Source organism: Carlito syrichta, unplaced genomic scaffold, assembly GCF_000164805.1.
Source record: "Carlito syrichta isolate Samal-C Ts95f unplaced genomic scaffold, Tarsius_syrichta-2.0.1 Scaffold308805, whole genome shotgun sequence".
Classification (NCBI taxonomy): domain Eukaryota; kingdom Metazoa; phylum Chordata; class Mammalia; order Primates; family Tarsiidae; genus Carlito; species Carlito syrichta.
Window position 1 is genome coordinate 663,680 of NW_007252901.1, and position 17,420 is coordinate 681,099.

General features: G+C 38.2%; 1 protein-coding gene across 11 annotated transcripts in view; it reads right to left on the reverse strand.

Annotated features, from left to right (window-relative positions):
• The window catches only part of PARD3 (par-3 family cell polarity regulator), a 675,053-nt gene that overhangs the window by 201,671 nt on the left and 455,962 nt on the right, over positions 1–17,420 (reverse strand). For all 11 annotated transcript variants that reach the window (XM_008065798.2, XM_008065800.2, XM_008065805.2 and 8 more), the window contains one exon: positions 14,482–14,709. In XM_008065798.2, coding sequence (XP_008063989.1) covers positions 14,482–14,709 — 228 coding nt within the window. The remainder of the gene's footprint in view (positions 1–14,481; positions 14,710–17,420) is intronic.

The window sequence follows — 17,420 nt, forward strand, 5'->3', positions numbered from 1 at the left end:
CAAGAGAATCTCCTGCCTCAGTCTTTCAAAAGTGCTGAGATCCCAGGTGTAAGCTACCTTACCCAACCACTTTCTCACATTAATACTGCAGTATGGCCCTGCTAGGAACATGGACTGCAATGCTGTTTAACTTTGAGTGGAATTAGAGGTGGAATATGTGACATATGTCACACACATGTGAATTCCTCTGTGAAGATGGCATGCCAGGTAGCAGGAAGAGAGAAGCAGCTTCCTGTCTACATACTGACTACTCACAGGAATACCCCCCAGCAATAGACTGAGGACTGCAGGGGATTCGGCATGATCTTGGGATACAGTACAGACCTCCGAGGGTCCTGCATACTCTATTTGCAAAATGAAAAGAAAGAAAACAAATAGCCCTTCTCCAAGTGCTTCTTTTCTTCCTGGTAAGGATAATGGAGATATACTCTGATCCCTCATTAATTCTGTTAAACTACATCACTCACTGGTCAGCACACCAGTGTCAGCCCAAGGACTTCTTTCCTCAGGCTCCCAAATGCATCCATTTATTATTTCTGCTCACAGAAGAGCGGATTTTTTTCACAGCCTCCGTGACTTTTCTTTGCAAAAGGTCAACATTAGAAGTAAATACTATTTTATGTTCTAATCCGAAAAAATTTTGTATGCCCATCTGCACGATGGCAGTTGAACAGAGGTGGTTGGAGCCACGAGAAGGAGTAAATCGATAACCTCACTTCTCTGGACTTTACAGATAAAAGATCTACTTCATGATAGCAATGCCCCATTCTCGAGTTAGTAAGCACCTGGGCCAAGGGCACTTTAATACCCCAAACGTTTTGCATCTGAAAGAATGACAAGTAGCTAAAGTAGGCTTCCACCTAGCAAAAGAACTTTAAGAATTTCTCCATTAAGTAAGAAGCATAAATGTACAGGTTAACTGGCATTCTCAGGAATCTTTTCTGAGATTGGTTGCCTAAAGCTAGCTGCCTTCCAGATACAATAAGAATTAGAGGGGTTTCAGGTTACTCCTTGAATTCTGAGGCCTTTTTTTTTCTTTTTTCCTGCATCAACAAAGTAGGGATCAATTTTTTTTTTTTGAGTTGGAGTCTCACTCTGGCCTGTTTTTTTTTCTTTTTTCCTGCATCAACAAAGTAGGGATCAATTTGTTTTTTTTTTTTTTGAGTTGGAGTCTCACTCTGTCTCCCAGACTGGAGTGCAGAGGCCGCTCCCTTCCACTGCAGCCTCGACCTGCTGGGCTCCAGCGATCCTTCCGCCTCACCCTTCCAAGTAGCTGGAACTACAGGTGCGCGCTACCATGCCCGACTAATTTTTTGATTTATTGTAGAGATGAGGTCGCACCAAGTTGCCCAGGCGAGTCTCGCACCCATGGGCTCAGGCAGTTCACTCACTTCAGCCTCCCAAGGCGCGGGATTACAGGCTGAGCCACTGAGCCCAGATAGGGATTAATGTTTTTGAGCTTCTTGCAACACAGAACCAAATAGAAGTTAGGCCTCTTTCCAAACTTTTGCAAAGAACTGACCTCCAAATCAAGTTAATATAACTTCAAGTAAAATTCAGTCTTGTTCCTCCATAAGCAAGGGGCACTTGGTTGAGCAACACACAATAACAAAGGTGTGATAAGACCAGCTGAAACAATCCCAATGTCTAAATTTTCTGCTACTAAACCCACACGAATCTGAGCAGGGACTATCAAATAATGACCCAGCCATGTCCAAGTTGTACAGTTTTGGTTTTTGTTTAAAAAGCTAGCTATTCAGCATGATATGAAAAATAAAAGCCAGAATTATTTTTCTTAACACACTTAGTTAAAAAAATGAGCATATATATTTCCCACCCAGCAGGCTATGCCATGGTGCAAAGAATAAAAACATTACTGCAGCTACACCCGAAAGGGACTGTGGAGGTCATCTAGATCAACTTCGGCTTCCTGCTCAGGGAACAAAATGGTTTGGGACCAGCACCCTCACAGTCTGGGGCCCTTCCTACTCATGGTACCGTTGTACTTCAACAAGACCTTTATGTACTTCTTTGATCAACTCTGTGATTGCTCAATTCCACGCTTCATACAGCACATATTTGAGTAATCTATCATCTAGTCACTAAGCACAGTTGCCCAGGAGACAATTCCAGCAGTCAGCATTGCATTTCAGAAACTGACTGTCAATGCTGTGTGGTCATTTCATGCTGTGACTCCTGGCTTACACTGATGACCTCACTCAAGAAGTCAGATCAGATGTGCACAGGGAACTCCATGACTGGCTAGCAACCACATTAATGGTTTTAGAAAGGATGGCCTCTTTCTGTACTAGGCATTTTCTAATTGCAAGTCATCCTCTTCCTCCAAAGAGGTGGTGGCTTTTAGAAAATTTGTTTCTTTGTGTATCAACTAATAAAAAACAGTAATTATGCAGGTTTGTTAGAGGAAGGCAGTTACAACTTTCACATGGACATAGTTAGTGAAAATCCATAGCCTTACAAATAATGCTGAGTTACAGCTATAATTTTTTGTGGTGCACACAGAGCAGGGAAAGAATATGTTGGCAACTGGCCCAAACGCTTGCTAATTATGCATAGTCTTTTCAAATGAAAGCTCTTCAAAAAAAAATGTAAATATAGCTTAAGCAGGGTTGCAGTATCTTGCCTAGTGCCCTAGTATCTAGTGCTGTGTCTTATCTACTTGTAAACCACTACATCAACCCTCTGAGAAATGGGTGTGGTCTCAAATTTGTTATAATTGACCAAATCATTATAAAACAATTCTCAAAGTTGGGGGGAGCTGTCAAAGCTAGGTCTGTTGGTATACTCAAGCTGGAGAAATGGATGTGGAGAATTTTCTACAATTCCTGCTTGGAAGCCTCCTTCCACCTACACTTTTGTAGCTCTTTGTGCACACTTTTATTATTGCATTTCTCATTTATCTCATATCCGTCTCTCTCCCACTCTCTAAGCTCCTAAAATGAGGATGGCCAAGCAAACGCAGCTACTCATAAATCGCTGGATAAATGAATGACAGTAATAAAACCTGGTAAAAACTGACACATGAGTCTATCCCAACCAAACTTTTATCCAATTTCTGGGTACAACTATTCTTGTATCTTCCGAAAAAATGCCTACTCTCCTCTAATAAAGCTGACCAGCCTAGGTAGGAGCCACCACAGTTATACAAGGAATGCCCATTGGACTCTGTTTAGCTCTAATTGGTTTCTGGTATATTTTTATGCTATTGTTGTTAGCGGTATATGTACCATCTAATAGATTTTATGACGCTCGACAATGTTTGATACTATAAACAAAAAAAGAGCTCAATAAATGTAAATGATTTAGTCTTCCACAGCAACCATTATCATAAATCATGAATGGAAGTATCAGTAGCGATTCTGTTCATTTTCTGCCTAATAGTTTTGGCAGAAGTTCAAGGGGCATATGTCTGCTCTTGGCTCAGTAACAGAATAAAGGCACTGCCTTCACAACTCACTATATGCTGAAGTCATATTTGCTGCCAATTCTTTTCATTTCACAATAATCTTCTGGTGTATGGAATGCCACTTATTTTCTAAATTTGGTGAAATGCAGTTAGTATTAAATCATGTATTAGCTTTAGATTTCAATAACTTATTTTATAAAATCAGAACTCCTACCTCACTTTCCTGCCCTAAGCAAGTGGACTGCTGAAAATCAATACTTGCATGTTTGGAAATTATTTATACTTGCTCTGATCATTCTAATTTAGATAATACATTATCACAAAAATTCTTCTAGGGGTGTACTGATTTCACTAATGCCTTTGAATGCCAACTAATTAAAAATATTTAGCAATATGTAGCTTCATATGTACAAACATAAGATGTTCTTTTAGAGTATCACATTATATATGCTGCAAACTCTGAAATTGTTTGATAGAGAAAAATGAGAATACTTCCCTCTTCCCTGCCCCATGAAGAACTATTGTGCTTTTCAAAAACTCAAAAGAATTGGTTATACATGTTAATTTTTGGAAAAAACTAGACATTTTCAAAGTCACTAATATAACAGTCTGATTTTAAGTTTTAAAACCGATCTGTACATTTAACATTGGTTTTATAATTAGGTACATACAATATTTTTATTCCTTTAAACTAAGAAAACACAAAATATTCACATGAACAATTTTTCAGGTAAGAAAAATGCTAATAATATATCAGCAGTCAATGGCTTGATCTATTGTGTTCACACAATAAATTACAATGCAAGAACTAATCATAAAGCTGCATTTAGATAATGTACTATTTTAAGTGCTATATAAATTTTCATGATTTTTTTCTCTTTAGTTTTGCACGTCTTTATAGATTATTTGCTTTCCTTTTGGAGATAGCTTGCACAAAGAAAGATAATTATCTCCTTCTAAACAAATAAAAATTTTATTTTTGACAACATTTTTGCCAGCTAAGTCTGTTCTGTGCACTGAACCATCAGTTCCTTTGCCATGTGATTAACTCTAAGACAGATCCTTTCAAGTTTCTTTTTTTAAACAAGGTATAGCATGCTTATTTCTCTTTAATGCAGCACAGTCATTCTGCAATTAAGGCATACCTAATTACCATGTTTTCAACAGATGCAAATGTAGCTCAATTAAAATTCTAGTCCATATTACAAATTAACACTCAATTCTGAAAGGTATCATGTTAAGACTGGGTCATCAAGAAGTCTAAAGAGGACCGGGCACTTACGTGTTAATGATTATAGAGAAAATGACTTTGGATTTTACTTGAAGCTCAAAGTTTTGCAGCTTCTGCCATAAATAAAATGTTTCTATCTAGTCATTACAAACATTTCACTGTCAAAAGTTGACTCTAAGCCACAAGGTCATGAGTCTTATTTTTTCTCACTGAGAAGCGATATGACTGTTGATACCATAATGATCTCTGTTGGTTGCTTATCCAACATTCATTTCACCCTTTCTTCCTCCTAATGGAACTCTAATTGTGCTCAGGAATGCAACCTAGCTCCAAGGGGTGAACTCATGATTAAGATTACACCAACCTATGAATGTCACACCTCTGTTGACTTGTTAGTCCAAGGTTATTAGAAAAATGGCCATATCAGACTGAATGGACATACTTAAGAGATGGTTCATTCCCTAATGTTGGACATGAGCAAGAGATGGTTCATTCCTTAATGCTGGACATGAGCAAGAAAGTAAAAGGTCTCTGAGCACGAGAATCACCCTGTGGATAGTTGAATTGTGGACAGTGGAGTGGAAGGAACAGAAAAATGTTGGGTCTTTGGAACAATATCCCTGAAGCTACCCAACTCTCAAATCCAGTTATATAAGACATATGTAATTCCTATGGTGTGAGTTGGTCTGAGTTGGATTTTCCATTAGATGCATCTGAAAGATCCTAATAAGGACACTGTATAAATCAAGCATTAGAACAGCTGTGCAATAGCTACAGTGCTATTTATCAGAAGTATAAGATTCAGCAGTTAATATCATTTTATGGAGCTTTGACAATGTTACTATGTTTAAATTATTTGTTCAGATTTGCTACTAGATTTGAATGAATTGTTCAATAGATATAAACAGAGATACACAACACTAAAATAAAAGCATCGTATTACTTACTTAAAACTCAATAAGTGCTCCCCTCTGAGGGCAATGCCCAAAGAAACATCATTACATAAATGTTGTACGAATGACCAAATGATAAGCAGCCAACATTACGAAGAGCTGCCCTTTATTGTTTCCTACTTATAAAGAATTACTCTAGTTTTAGAAATGATTCAAGAGCAACTTACAATTTACTTTGAAAGACAAAGGATCAGATGTAAAAATTCTACACAGGATAACTCAGTTTTCACAAGCTATCTTCTTAAAACAAAAGTTAAGGGAAGTTAAAATGAGGCATTAGTAATGGAAAATTTCACTAGATTAGTCAATCTATTGACTACTACACGTTTCTATTTATTACTATGAGGTAAAAGCAATGTAATACAAACAAATGAGGGCTGGACTCCCAGGCACTGCAAATGTCTGCAAAGGAATTGAGAGTGCTGGGAACATAAATGTTATTTTTATTTCTTATTTTAGTTGAATATTTTGACTTTGGAAGTGGAAGAAAGATGTAGGAAATGAACAGCTAGTGATACAGATGGTGTCGAATAACAGGATCTGCTGTTCTGGACTCTGACTTTTAACATTAGAATGATGAGCTCTTGGCAGTGGAAAAACTTAGTTTTTTTTAACACCAAAAAATACCCCCCATGTATTCCCCCCGCCCCACGCTGGCATGAAACATGAAGACATCAGAGCTGTTATACTAATATGTGAGGTGGCAACAATAACTGATATGATGAAGAATCGACAATGTGTGGGTGGAGAAAAAGACATGGCAGGCTCAGGTGACATTAATGAGTGGGATTAGACAAAGGGTTTCAGCATTTGAAGGAAAGTTCAAATAGATGACTGCTCAGACACTCTAAAAATAGATTTATTACATTTTTTTACCAAAAAACTCTCAGTATACCATGTAGGCGGAGAGACAAAAACAATAGAGCCACTCTTCCAAAAACAATGCTTTGCTTTTACTTGATGTTCTAAATGTCTTTTCAATCTACCTCTCCAAACGAAGCAAGTAAAATGCTCCCAAAGACAATGGTAGAATGGTATTTCCATTATCCCTCCCTTCCCAAGACAAGGCTGCAAAACTGGTCACACCCTCAATTTTCTGAACCTTTGCCAATTTGTTTTTGGTGTTCAGTTGATTTTAACATTCAAATGAGGATTTGCAATGGATGCTGTTTTCTGTCCATGAGGACAATTTATAATGAATCTGAGGGCTTCAAAAAAAAAAAATCTGACTGAATAGATTAGTTATACAATTAAAATAATTGCACTCATAGCCCCACTGCTGAAATTACCACTAAAAATGTTATTTTAATCAAAGAGTGAGCTTAACGTCAAATATATGTTTGAACAACACACAAAATATTATTTATGGTGTCAAAGAAAGAGATTTCAGGACACTGCTCAGACTCATAAGTGAAAAACAAAACCAATCAAATAAAATGTACACACAAAACTACAGAGGTGATAAAATACTGAATGGCTAGCAAGAATCTTGCTTTTTTTTTTTTTGGAGAAACTAGAATGCCTGTCCCCTAAGGCCAACATTCTTAACTACCATGAAATAATTCAATAACCTACCAGGTGGGGGAGTGGGGGTTGCCAAAACAAATGTATACACACTTTAAGTATAATGTTCACTCAAAAGATGGCAGTAATCAAATGAATGTTAGCATCACCATGCAACAGGCAGGACAAAGAAAATAGCAGAAGCACAGTTGGGCAAACATCATATTACATATTACTACTGTAATTTAACTCAACTTTGAAAAGCAATACCTAGATAACATCTCTTAAAATGTGTCTACATTTGTTTTGGCACACCCCCCCACCCCCATATAATAGAAGATCCACAAAAAGTCCTTATGCTAAAAAAACACTTTATACTAAACAGTCTAAAATGTATCTTATATAATCAGTTGGGGTTTTATACAAACTAGACCATTCAGAAAAACTTTCTTGGAAAGTAAGATGGCAGTCAACTACACGCACATTAGAGGAAGGGAGATAAGTGCAGATGAGTCAGGGACTACGAGAATAAGAACAGGACTGCAGGGTTTTCTGTGCACATCCAGAGACAAGAGGGCCAGTTAGGAAACCCTTATAGTCACTTCAGGTATTGCATTGTGAGGGTCCGGGCTAGACTGGAAAGAAGAGATGAAATCAGATTTCATAAGGAAAAACTAAGAAAGGTTGATAATGGAGCAGCTACACAGAGAGATGATGACTCCAGGCTTCTGAGCCTAGAAGTGCTAATGAGAGAATCACATCATCATCATCCATCTTCAAGTGTGAGATGCTAAGCGTGTAAACGCTGTTTCTCTTTCTCTGGCAGTGCCAAGCATCATTGCTCACCTGGAGAATCGCATGACTATCGTATAGATGATTTCCTTGCCAATGTTGCTGCCTTCCAGCTCATCCCCAATACCTCAGCCTCTCCCATGTAGCCCCTAACACTTTGATCCCCAACAATTAAATGTGCTTTCAGGTTCTTAGGATGAAATGCAAATACATTAAAATAAGCTGCCTGGAATCTGCTCCCTGCCTACATTTTAAACCTCATTCTCTAAGTCTGTATCCTTGCCCTATACACACTGGCTTAGAACTTAGAACTACTGCAGCCCAGAGATGGTCCCCATTCTATGTCCCTATGACCAGAGTTGAAGGCCTTCACTTAATCAATAGCACTCATCTCAAGCAATACTTCTGCTGGGAAACCTGATCCTCTGCCCTTGCTTGGCCCTTCTCATTTCACATAATCTGGGTACTCCCCTTGGGTGCTATGCTACTCTGTACACTAAGATGGACTTAACAAAATTGCTTAGCAAGAGAGAGTTTACCCAGTCAATGGGTTGACTCTCCTCCTGAGCCCTCAGGAACTAACAGCCTAAATATCAGATTTTAGGTGCCATGACTCATCGATACACACTTAAATAGTTCAAAGTAGTTTTAGTATGTTGGGCTTTCCCATTTTGAAGCTTGTTTAATATTCTAGAAAAATCACAGGACTAAGAATCAGAAGGTTCGCATACTGAGACTCAGTTCCTAAGTGTGATTTGGTCAAATATGAAAACAGTTTTCCCTTTTTAAAAAATTGTTAGAAACAACGATTCTATAACTCAAACACTTCAGATGTGACTTTTCACTGCACTTCTTGCTTAAGTTACTTTTTATTTAGAAAAAGAAATTTAAGAAATAGCTTTGGCTACTTCACATGTATAAACCCATACTGCATTCAGAAACTTCCTAAAAAATAATCAAAGCTCTTTATCTTAAACTGTAGAATTAAGTATACAAATTGGCATAAAATGATAAGGCATTTCAGAATAAATATTTGTTTGTTTGTTTGTTTGTTTGAGTTGGAGTCTCACTCTGTCGCCCAGACTGGAATGCAGTGGCCGCTCCTGGCCACCGCAGCCTTGACCTGCTGAGTTCCGGCGATCCTTCCACCTCAGCCTCCCAAGTAACTGGAACTACAGGCGCGCACCACTACGCCCGGCTAATTTTTTTTGATTTATTGTAGAGATGAGGTCTCACCTGCCCAGGCAGGTCTCGAATCTGTGGGCTCAAGCAATCCACTCACCTCAGCCTCCCAAAGGCGCGGGATTACAGGTTGAGCCACCAAGTCCGGCCAGAATAAATATTTTTATAGATCAATACCCAATTATCTATTAAAATGGATTAGCCAAATTGGAAACCATTTACAAAGTACTTTGACTTCGAAACCTAATCCTGAATTCTTTCACAATACGTTTACTATAATCAAATAGGTTTTGCTTATGATAAAATTAGACTTAGTTTGCTCAAATAGGTGGTAATGAAATATAGCTAGAAGTGGGTAGAATGCTGAGAGTAGGAAATCTGAGATATCAAATGTAATATGTTATTTTGTAACAAATAAAACAACAAAACTCTCCTAGACACCTTCATATTAGTTGATTTAACAATGTAAATTTAGTTTCTTCAAATCTCACATTGCAAACCTAAATTATGAATATTTTAGAGCAATGCTTTTCTCTTATCTCCTAATAAAAGCGCTATACAAAAAGTACACAGGCTACTCAAAAGTAATGTGTCCATGTTTGCAAGGCATAAAATTTTTCAAAGTTAACATTCAGAACTTGATATACCTTAAAATCAATAGGGATGATTAACAGGAGATATTTGGTTGTGTTGTGTCCCACCTCTGCAACCTCAAGAAAAAGCTGTTACAAAACTGGTAATAGAGCTTACAGTTTCTGGCAATTTTTAATTATGAAAAATGAGATTATGTATTTTTAAAAAAGAAAGCAAAGCACTGTTATTGCATGTGTTTTCTTGGTAGCAATGGAAACTGATTTATCATGGGGTATGTAGAAATGGCATGCTGAGAGCCAGGCTGGGTATGTAATTTGCATAGAAGAGGGAGCAGATTGCAGATGCCCTGACCTGTCAAACACAGGTAGGGCCTCAGAGATAATGGGTCCCAGAATACAAAGCCCCGTCTTGATCCAGACAGACACACACAACATGGAGATGCCAGATGGATTAAATGAGAGACAAAAACGCGGCTTCTGCCATCTCCACAGGAAGAACGTAAGTGTTACTGAAGATGACAGATACCAGATACCACATGGATCCCACCCCCGTCTCTTGGCCCCCATTGTTGTGTCCATGCCATGACTGCAGCACTGCTGAGGAGAGGCAAGTCTGTTTGGTGCCATGAAGACAGTCACTGGGGAGGTGCCCGACCCAGCTGACAAGAGCACTCAGCCATGCCCAACCTACGTGTCTTACTTGTAAAGAGGAAAAGTGCCACATGATGGTGGAAAACCAGAGACTGACTGGTGCACTGTGCCGGGATCTCTTGTTCTTCAGCAAACCTCCATCTGCAGCTTTCCAACCACGACCCTCTCTATCCCAAAGCTTCCAGGTGCTCTGCAGCCTTACAGTGTCCAGAGAATACGTCTCTTTTCAGGTCCACATTCATCAGTAACACGGCATTTTCCTTTCAACAGGCAGCTGTCACTGAGGCAGACCACAAGAAAAAGATCTGAGGCCCCCGAACCCCTCCAAGCACGGGCAGTGAGAGATGCTGAATAGGCAGCCAGGGGATGCAGGACTGAGGGACAGGCCCACAAAAGTGAGGATGCAGGAGCGCAACCAGAGTGACAAGTGTGCCGACCCCATCAAGAAAGTTCACAAGTCAGACTCTGGAAAAGGATGGGGTAGGAACCGAAGGAGGTGCTGAGAGGGCCTTCTTTGTCACGACCACAGGCATAAAACATCTTTTAGTTTTCAGACATATGTGATAATTTAATGACCACCAGCAGTGGCGGTGCATTTGACAAACTTTAAAACAAAACAAAACAAAACAAACAAAGAGTTTGTTGAGGCACTGAAGGTCTAGTATCATGCAAGCTTCACTGTGGGATACAGGCAGTGCTGAGTCACCACCACTCAGATTATGGCATGCCTCATTTGCTCTTTCTCTCTGTGTCTATGTGTCTCTCTCTGTCTCGGTCTCTCTCTCTGTCTGTCTCCCTCCCCCCATTCACATTCATTGAATCCTATGATTTGCTAAGCCCTGTGACTGGTGACACAGAACAAAAACAGATGCAGTCGTGTCTTCCTTCCAGGACTCAGAGAAGTTGAGGGGGTTCGCAGGTAGGATGTAGGTAGGTAAAAGAATGTGCATGTAGAATCATGAAATATTTAAACTAGCAGGGGCCTTGGAAACCATCTAAGCCAGAACTTTTCAACTTTTTTCCTATAAACTGGAAACCACTCCTTTTTAAAACTAAAATAGAGTCTCAAAGTATAAAAATGAAAACAACAACTGTCCAGGAGGGTGAGGGGTGAAGCTGGTGGCCTTCCCTCCACCCCAAATCCACTGAGGAACCTCTCCTGGCCAGAGGTCACAATGTACAATTTGTGAACATCAATGAATTCCCTGTCCGAAGCTTCAGTTTTACAAATGAGAAAATTAAAGCTCAAGCAGTTTACTAGATCTGACCCAAATCCTAAATTGCTTGGAAGAACGTGAACAAGGATGCAAGTCACCCGAATTCTACTTCCATGCCCATTCCACCCTGTAACTACAATTTAAACAATTCAAACTGAAAAAAGTAGAAATGTACAATAGTTGTCTTTCTTTTGCCATATTAAAGTTCAGCAGACTGGTCTGCAAAAGAATAAAAGAAACAGGACTTTTGAGGAATTTGGCATTTTGTAGTGGTAGGTTTTATAGACAGGGTCTCACTCTGTCACCCAGGCAATCAACCTTCTGTACTAAGGTGATTCTCTCGCCTCAGTCTGTGGAGTAGCTGGGACTACAGACGTGAGAGACCACACATGGCTAACCTTTTACTTTTTGTAGAGATAGGGTTTTGTTTTATTGCCTAGGTTGGCATCAAACTGCTGGGCTCAAGTGATCCTCTTGCCTTGACCTCCCCAACGTTCTGGAATTGCAGGTGTGAGCCAACACACCCAGCTGTGCAGCGAGTTTTAGGGCACCTGCCACAAATGCATTTCCCAGCTCTTATCCAGAACTTTGGTTCACAAATTATAACTGTCTTGTTGTCCTCCCCACCCGGAACAGTTAAATGAATAAATTTTAACATACCATTGGTCATTAAAAACATTATTTCTCATTTAAAAAGAAAACTGACATTATATAGTGACAAAATCAGATGTCTATATGGAAGGGACACTCTGGAGGTTGTTCTACAGAATTAAAAACATACCTCATATTTGTAGGTATAACTGTTGCATTTGAAATGAGTGACATATTGTAAGAGAAAACTTTACCTTATAAGGAAACATAAATGAAATTTTAACCAAAACAATAAATTCAGAGGCATCAAAAATTGCAGATGCTTAAAAAAAGTACATATATATGTATGTGTGTGTATATATACATATATATACATATATATATATCGCGCGACATATATACACATATACATATCTATATATATAAATATATATATATATATATATATATATCTCAACAGAGCAAAGAATTACGGCTTTTTAAATTAAATACACATCCAGGACAGATGGAAGCAAGATCTATAAGTGTCAAGTAATGTTGATCAGAAAGGTAATGGACCATTATTACATTGCAAGAAAACTCAACAGGGGCGAAAGCTCACATGACTCAGGATCTTGGAGACCAGATTTGGCAGCAAAAACCAAAAATGTGTTCTTCATCTGGCAAGAATAGGCTGCATATATTTGAAATCACAGGCTGATCATAGTGAAAAATCTGTCCAGATTGAGATGGAGAACTAGGCAGAGCTAGGGAAGGTGTAGCCATATTCTCCCTATGCTTTGCTTTGCTTATTGCTTTATGGCAGAACTATTCATCCTCCCAGAGACTTTCTAGGTTAGAGACAAAAGTTATGTATTTTGCTTTCAATCTTTGCAGAATGAGATCTTTTTAAATTTACAACTCTTTTTCCTCACTACAATCTTCTGTTGGGTCTATGTGACAGAATTGGTCCTCCCAAATGTTAGATTGCAAGTAATTTACAATCCACACAAATAATCTCTGGTCTCGGCTCTAACTTTGGGCTATGGGCCTCCAACTTTTCTTACAACAATTAGATGGGTAGAGTCACATTTTAGGTTAAAAAAAACTAAAATGTAAGTTAGCAGTTACGAGCCATATAAGCTGATCAATAATTTTTACTATTATGACTCCTAAGCCCTTTCTCTTCAAAGAAAATATATTACATAATATAGTTTTTCCATTAGTTTTAAAATAGGATGATTATTTTTATGCAATGTTTAACTATAACTCCCCCGAAGCATAATTTGTACATATTTATAAATTTTATTTTTTTCTCAATATACCAATGGAAAATACATTGCTCACACATATTAACCTTTGACTTTCATAATCTTGGCTTAAAATATTTTGTAATTTCAAAATTCACACACATACACAAACATATCACGCTAGTTCAGTTCAAGGAAAGCAAGAGTAATTCCTAAAAGTAAAACAAAAATGTGTTTTTAAGACCACAGATTCTTTCACATATTCACTAGAGACATCCTATTTTAGTCACTATAGAGCAATGGTTTTCAAACATTCTAGTTTCAGGATAACTTTACCCTCCTGAAAATTCTTAAGCACCCAAATAACTTTTTTGAATGTAGAGTATATCTATCAAAATGTACTGAATTAAAACTGAGGAAGTTTTAAAATATTAATTATTTTATAAAAAGAACAAGGCCATTTTGTTCTAATAGAAATTACACAGCCGGGCTCAGTGGCTCAGCCTGTAATCTTGCACCTTTGGGAGGCTGAGGTGAGTGGATTGCCTGAGCCCGTGGGTTCGAGACCTGCCTGGGCAGGTGAGACCTCATCTCTACAATAAATCAAAAAATTAGCCGGGCATGGTAGCATGCGCCTGTAGTTCCAGCTACTTGGAAGGCTGAGGTGGAAGGATCGCCAGAGCCCAGTGGGTCGAGGCTGCGGTGGCTGGGAGCGGCCACTGCACTCCAGTCTGGGCAACAGAGTGAGACTCCAACTCAAAAGAGAAAAAAAAAAAAAAGAAATTACACTTTTACAAAAAAAATACTATATTTTCCAAAAGCAATCCATGAAAACAATGGCAAACTTTTACTTTAATATTGACTGAAGAGTCTCATATCTACGTCTACATTCTATCTCAGGCAGTATCACATGACACGTGGCCTCGAGAAAAACCCACTACTTACTTTTGAAAGAATGAGACTAAAAGGGCAAATGATACCTTCTTTTTATGAAACTAGTTTAGGCCCTGAAGAGTCTCGGGAAACCCCAGGGTTCTCTGGAGCACACTCTAAGAACCCCTACTATACAGAGAGGTTTTCAATTGTTCTTCTTTTGGCCATGATAAACTTACAGGTTTCCATGCCTTCATCATCATCATCTACAGCAGGTTTATCGTAAGACTTGTCAATGGCAGCTCTAAAGCTCTCATTGCATCCCCTTCCTCGGATGATCCGCGGCCTTGGACGATGGAAAGGAATATCCCCATTCAAAGTCACCTCAGCAACCGCTGTCTGCAGACTCTCTAACGAGCTTGACTTCTTCAGACCCAGAGAAGGCCCCACATCTCTGCTGGGGGAGCCTTGGAGGTTTACAAAAACAAGATGTTAGTGAGAATTAGTAGTGAAAGCTATATATCTAAATATCTAACTATCTGTGTATTGTAGAAAATTTTAGGGACAAAAATTATTTGCTTAATGACGAGTTCTGGGTTGTAGATGGAAAAGATACAAAGAATAAGTAAAATAATTTCTATTTTTCACAAATTTATATTACATGTTATATATTTTTAAATCTGCATTAGGAAAAACTCTAAGTTTTTATTTTCATCTCAGCAGATGAAATTGTTGTCAAATCATTTTTGCTGCAAGTAAGAGAAATATTCTAAAAGAATTGGAATCACCCAGAAGCTCACCTGAAAAGCACTGATAATGGAAAGGCTAAGGTGAGCAACCAAGGGTAGGCATTTTCATTAATTGAAACCATTTTTGACAGTGTAAAACTCATTTATCACAGAATGAGACAACCCAGTGAGCTCCATCAAGTCTCTTCTCCAGTATACTGCAGTCTCACAGCCCTTCACAAGTAATACAGCCCTTCACAAGGTCCCACCTGTCACCAATACCATTAGGACAACCCTCCACTAGGTTGTCCTCATGGGAAATAGAAATGCTCTATGGAAAGAGCAATACAAGACTGAATAGAAACAAGTTACATAAGAGCTCTCTCAGAGGTGGGTAAAGAAGAGGAGACCAAAGAACTGAAAGTGAGTACTTCTGTCTCCAGGCCTGGGAATAATACCTGTCTGAAAAACAGGTGATAGACAGACAGAAGAGGACATAGCAATTCCCAAGAAAATCTGGGTAGGGCAGGAGGGAATTCAGGGAATTAAAAATTTGGCTCTATTTCCTGAGGATCTAGGGTAGAAATGCTTCAGATAATACCAATAGCACCAAGCTGTACAAGGCAATCAAAACTGATTTCTTTAACCTGAAGAGACAGCCTCACCCATCACTGCCCGACCTGACACTCAAAGGTAGACTAATTTAGCCTCTCAATGACTGAAATACCAGCTCTCACCACCACCTGGGTGACCAGGGTATAGAACTGTTTCTTCATTTATATTGTTAAAAAGACAGGTGGAAAAAAAATGGGAGGGTAGGAGAAACTAAATAGTTTATCTCTACATGGGGTCAACAGTCCATATGTTGATCAATAATTAAGGAGTAGCTTTGTCATGTTACTACCTGGAAGAGAAATAGTTGTGACACAGACTTTCCATAGTTCAGGGTATAAAACAGAATAATAATTATGTTGAGGGAGTTATAATAAGAATTATCTTTTTAAGATTCTTTACATCTTTCATTTAAATGTTCGCAATGGAGTAACAGTTTTAAGTAAGAATAGATATGTTAAAAATGTAGTATAGGCAAAAAGGCAGACGTATGGCTGTAATGAAGAAATAATGGTCTATAAATTGCTGTGCTTGAGAGAAAAGGATGATATATTTAACATTCTTGATGCAGGGTAGTATATACTTCATTATTTGCTTTATGACAAAAGTTCACATGAAATATTTCTTTCAAGGAGATCAATCTTACTTTTTCTCTTGGTGACACTACAATTTTTGAAAGTCCATTTTCTAAATTACTCATAAAAGTCATGTCACAGGAAGGAAAATCATTTTTGTTTTAAAGAACTAAACAAAAAATAACAAATCAAGAATAGGAAAAAAAATCATTCCTGGGCAGGAATTTTTACCTTCATTCCTAAAATTAGCATCAGGAAGATCTTTTTTGAATAAATTATGCCTATCAAATTTTCATAATTGACCAGCTGTATTTGGGTTCTACAAACATGCATTAGGCAAATATTTGGTGCTTTCTTAAGTTCATCAAGGATATGTGTATATATTTGTATATATCTGTGTGTGTGTATATAACTCTAATAAAGATTTTAAGCTTCCTGCAAGGATCATCATAGAAATGCCATTTATCCACATTAAGCTTTTCTTTATGCCAAGTTAGTTGGCATTTTACTTAATATACTCAGAGCAATGAAAACTTGAATAATGAATTTCTAAACTGGCCTGAGTATTTATTGAGTGTCCCTCAGCATAAACACAGGCAAATTTGGAAAGAAAAACGATGGTAAAAGTAAAACTCAGTAAGTAATAACAATTTTCTAAATGTAATTCAAAGGTTATCTATCTAGTCTTTTCCTTAAATTTATAACATTTTGGCACAATGCTGATAATTTGTGATGGTGGGCATTGAGTTTGTGGGAGGTCAATGAACTACTCTCTATTTATGTATGGTTGACAATTTTTAGAATAAAATGTTTTACAAATAGCCAATATTTATAATTTCTGAATCTGTAACAGGGATAGGCAAACCACAAGCCAAATGTGGAATATACTACAGGAGCATAGTCATGTCTGTTTATTTACATATTGTTTGTGGCTACTTTTATTCTACCACAGCAGAATTAAATAGTGCAATACACACTCTATGGCCTACAAGGCCTAAAATATTTACTATACAGTCCTCTATGGAAAGAGCTTGCTGATTCTTAATCTATAACATTGATATCACACATTTATGTTACTATACTTGACAAAGAAACTTTAACAAAGGTTTTAAGTGATATGTTAAGATTCCCAGCCGGGCTCGGTGGCTCAGCCTGTAATCCCACGCCTTTGGGAGGCTGAGTGAGTGGATTGCCTGAGCCACGGGTTCGAGACCCGCCTGGGCAGTGAGACCTCATCTCTACAATAAATCAAAAAATCAGCCG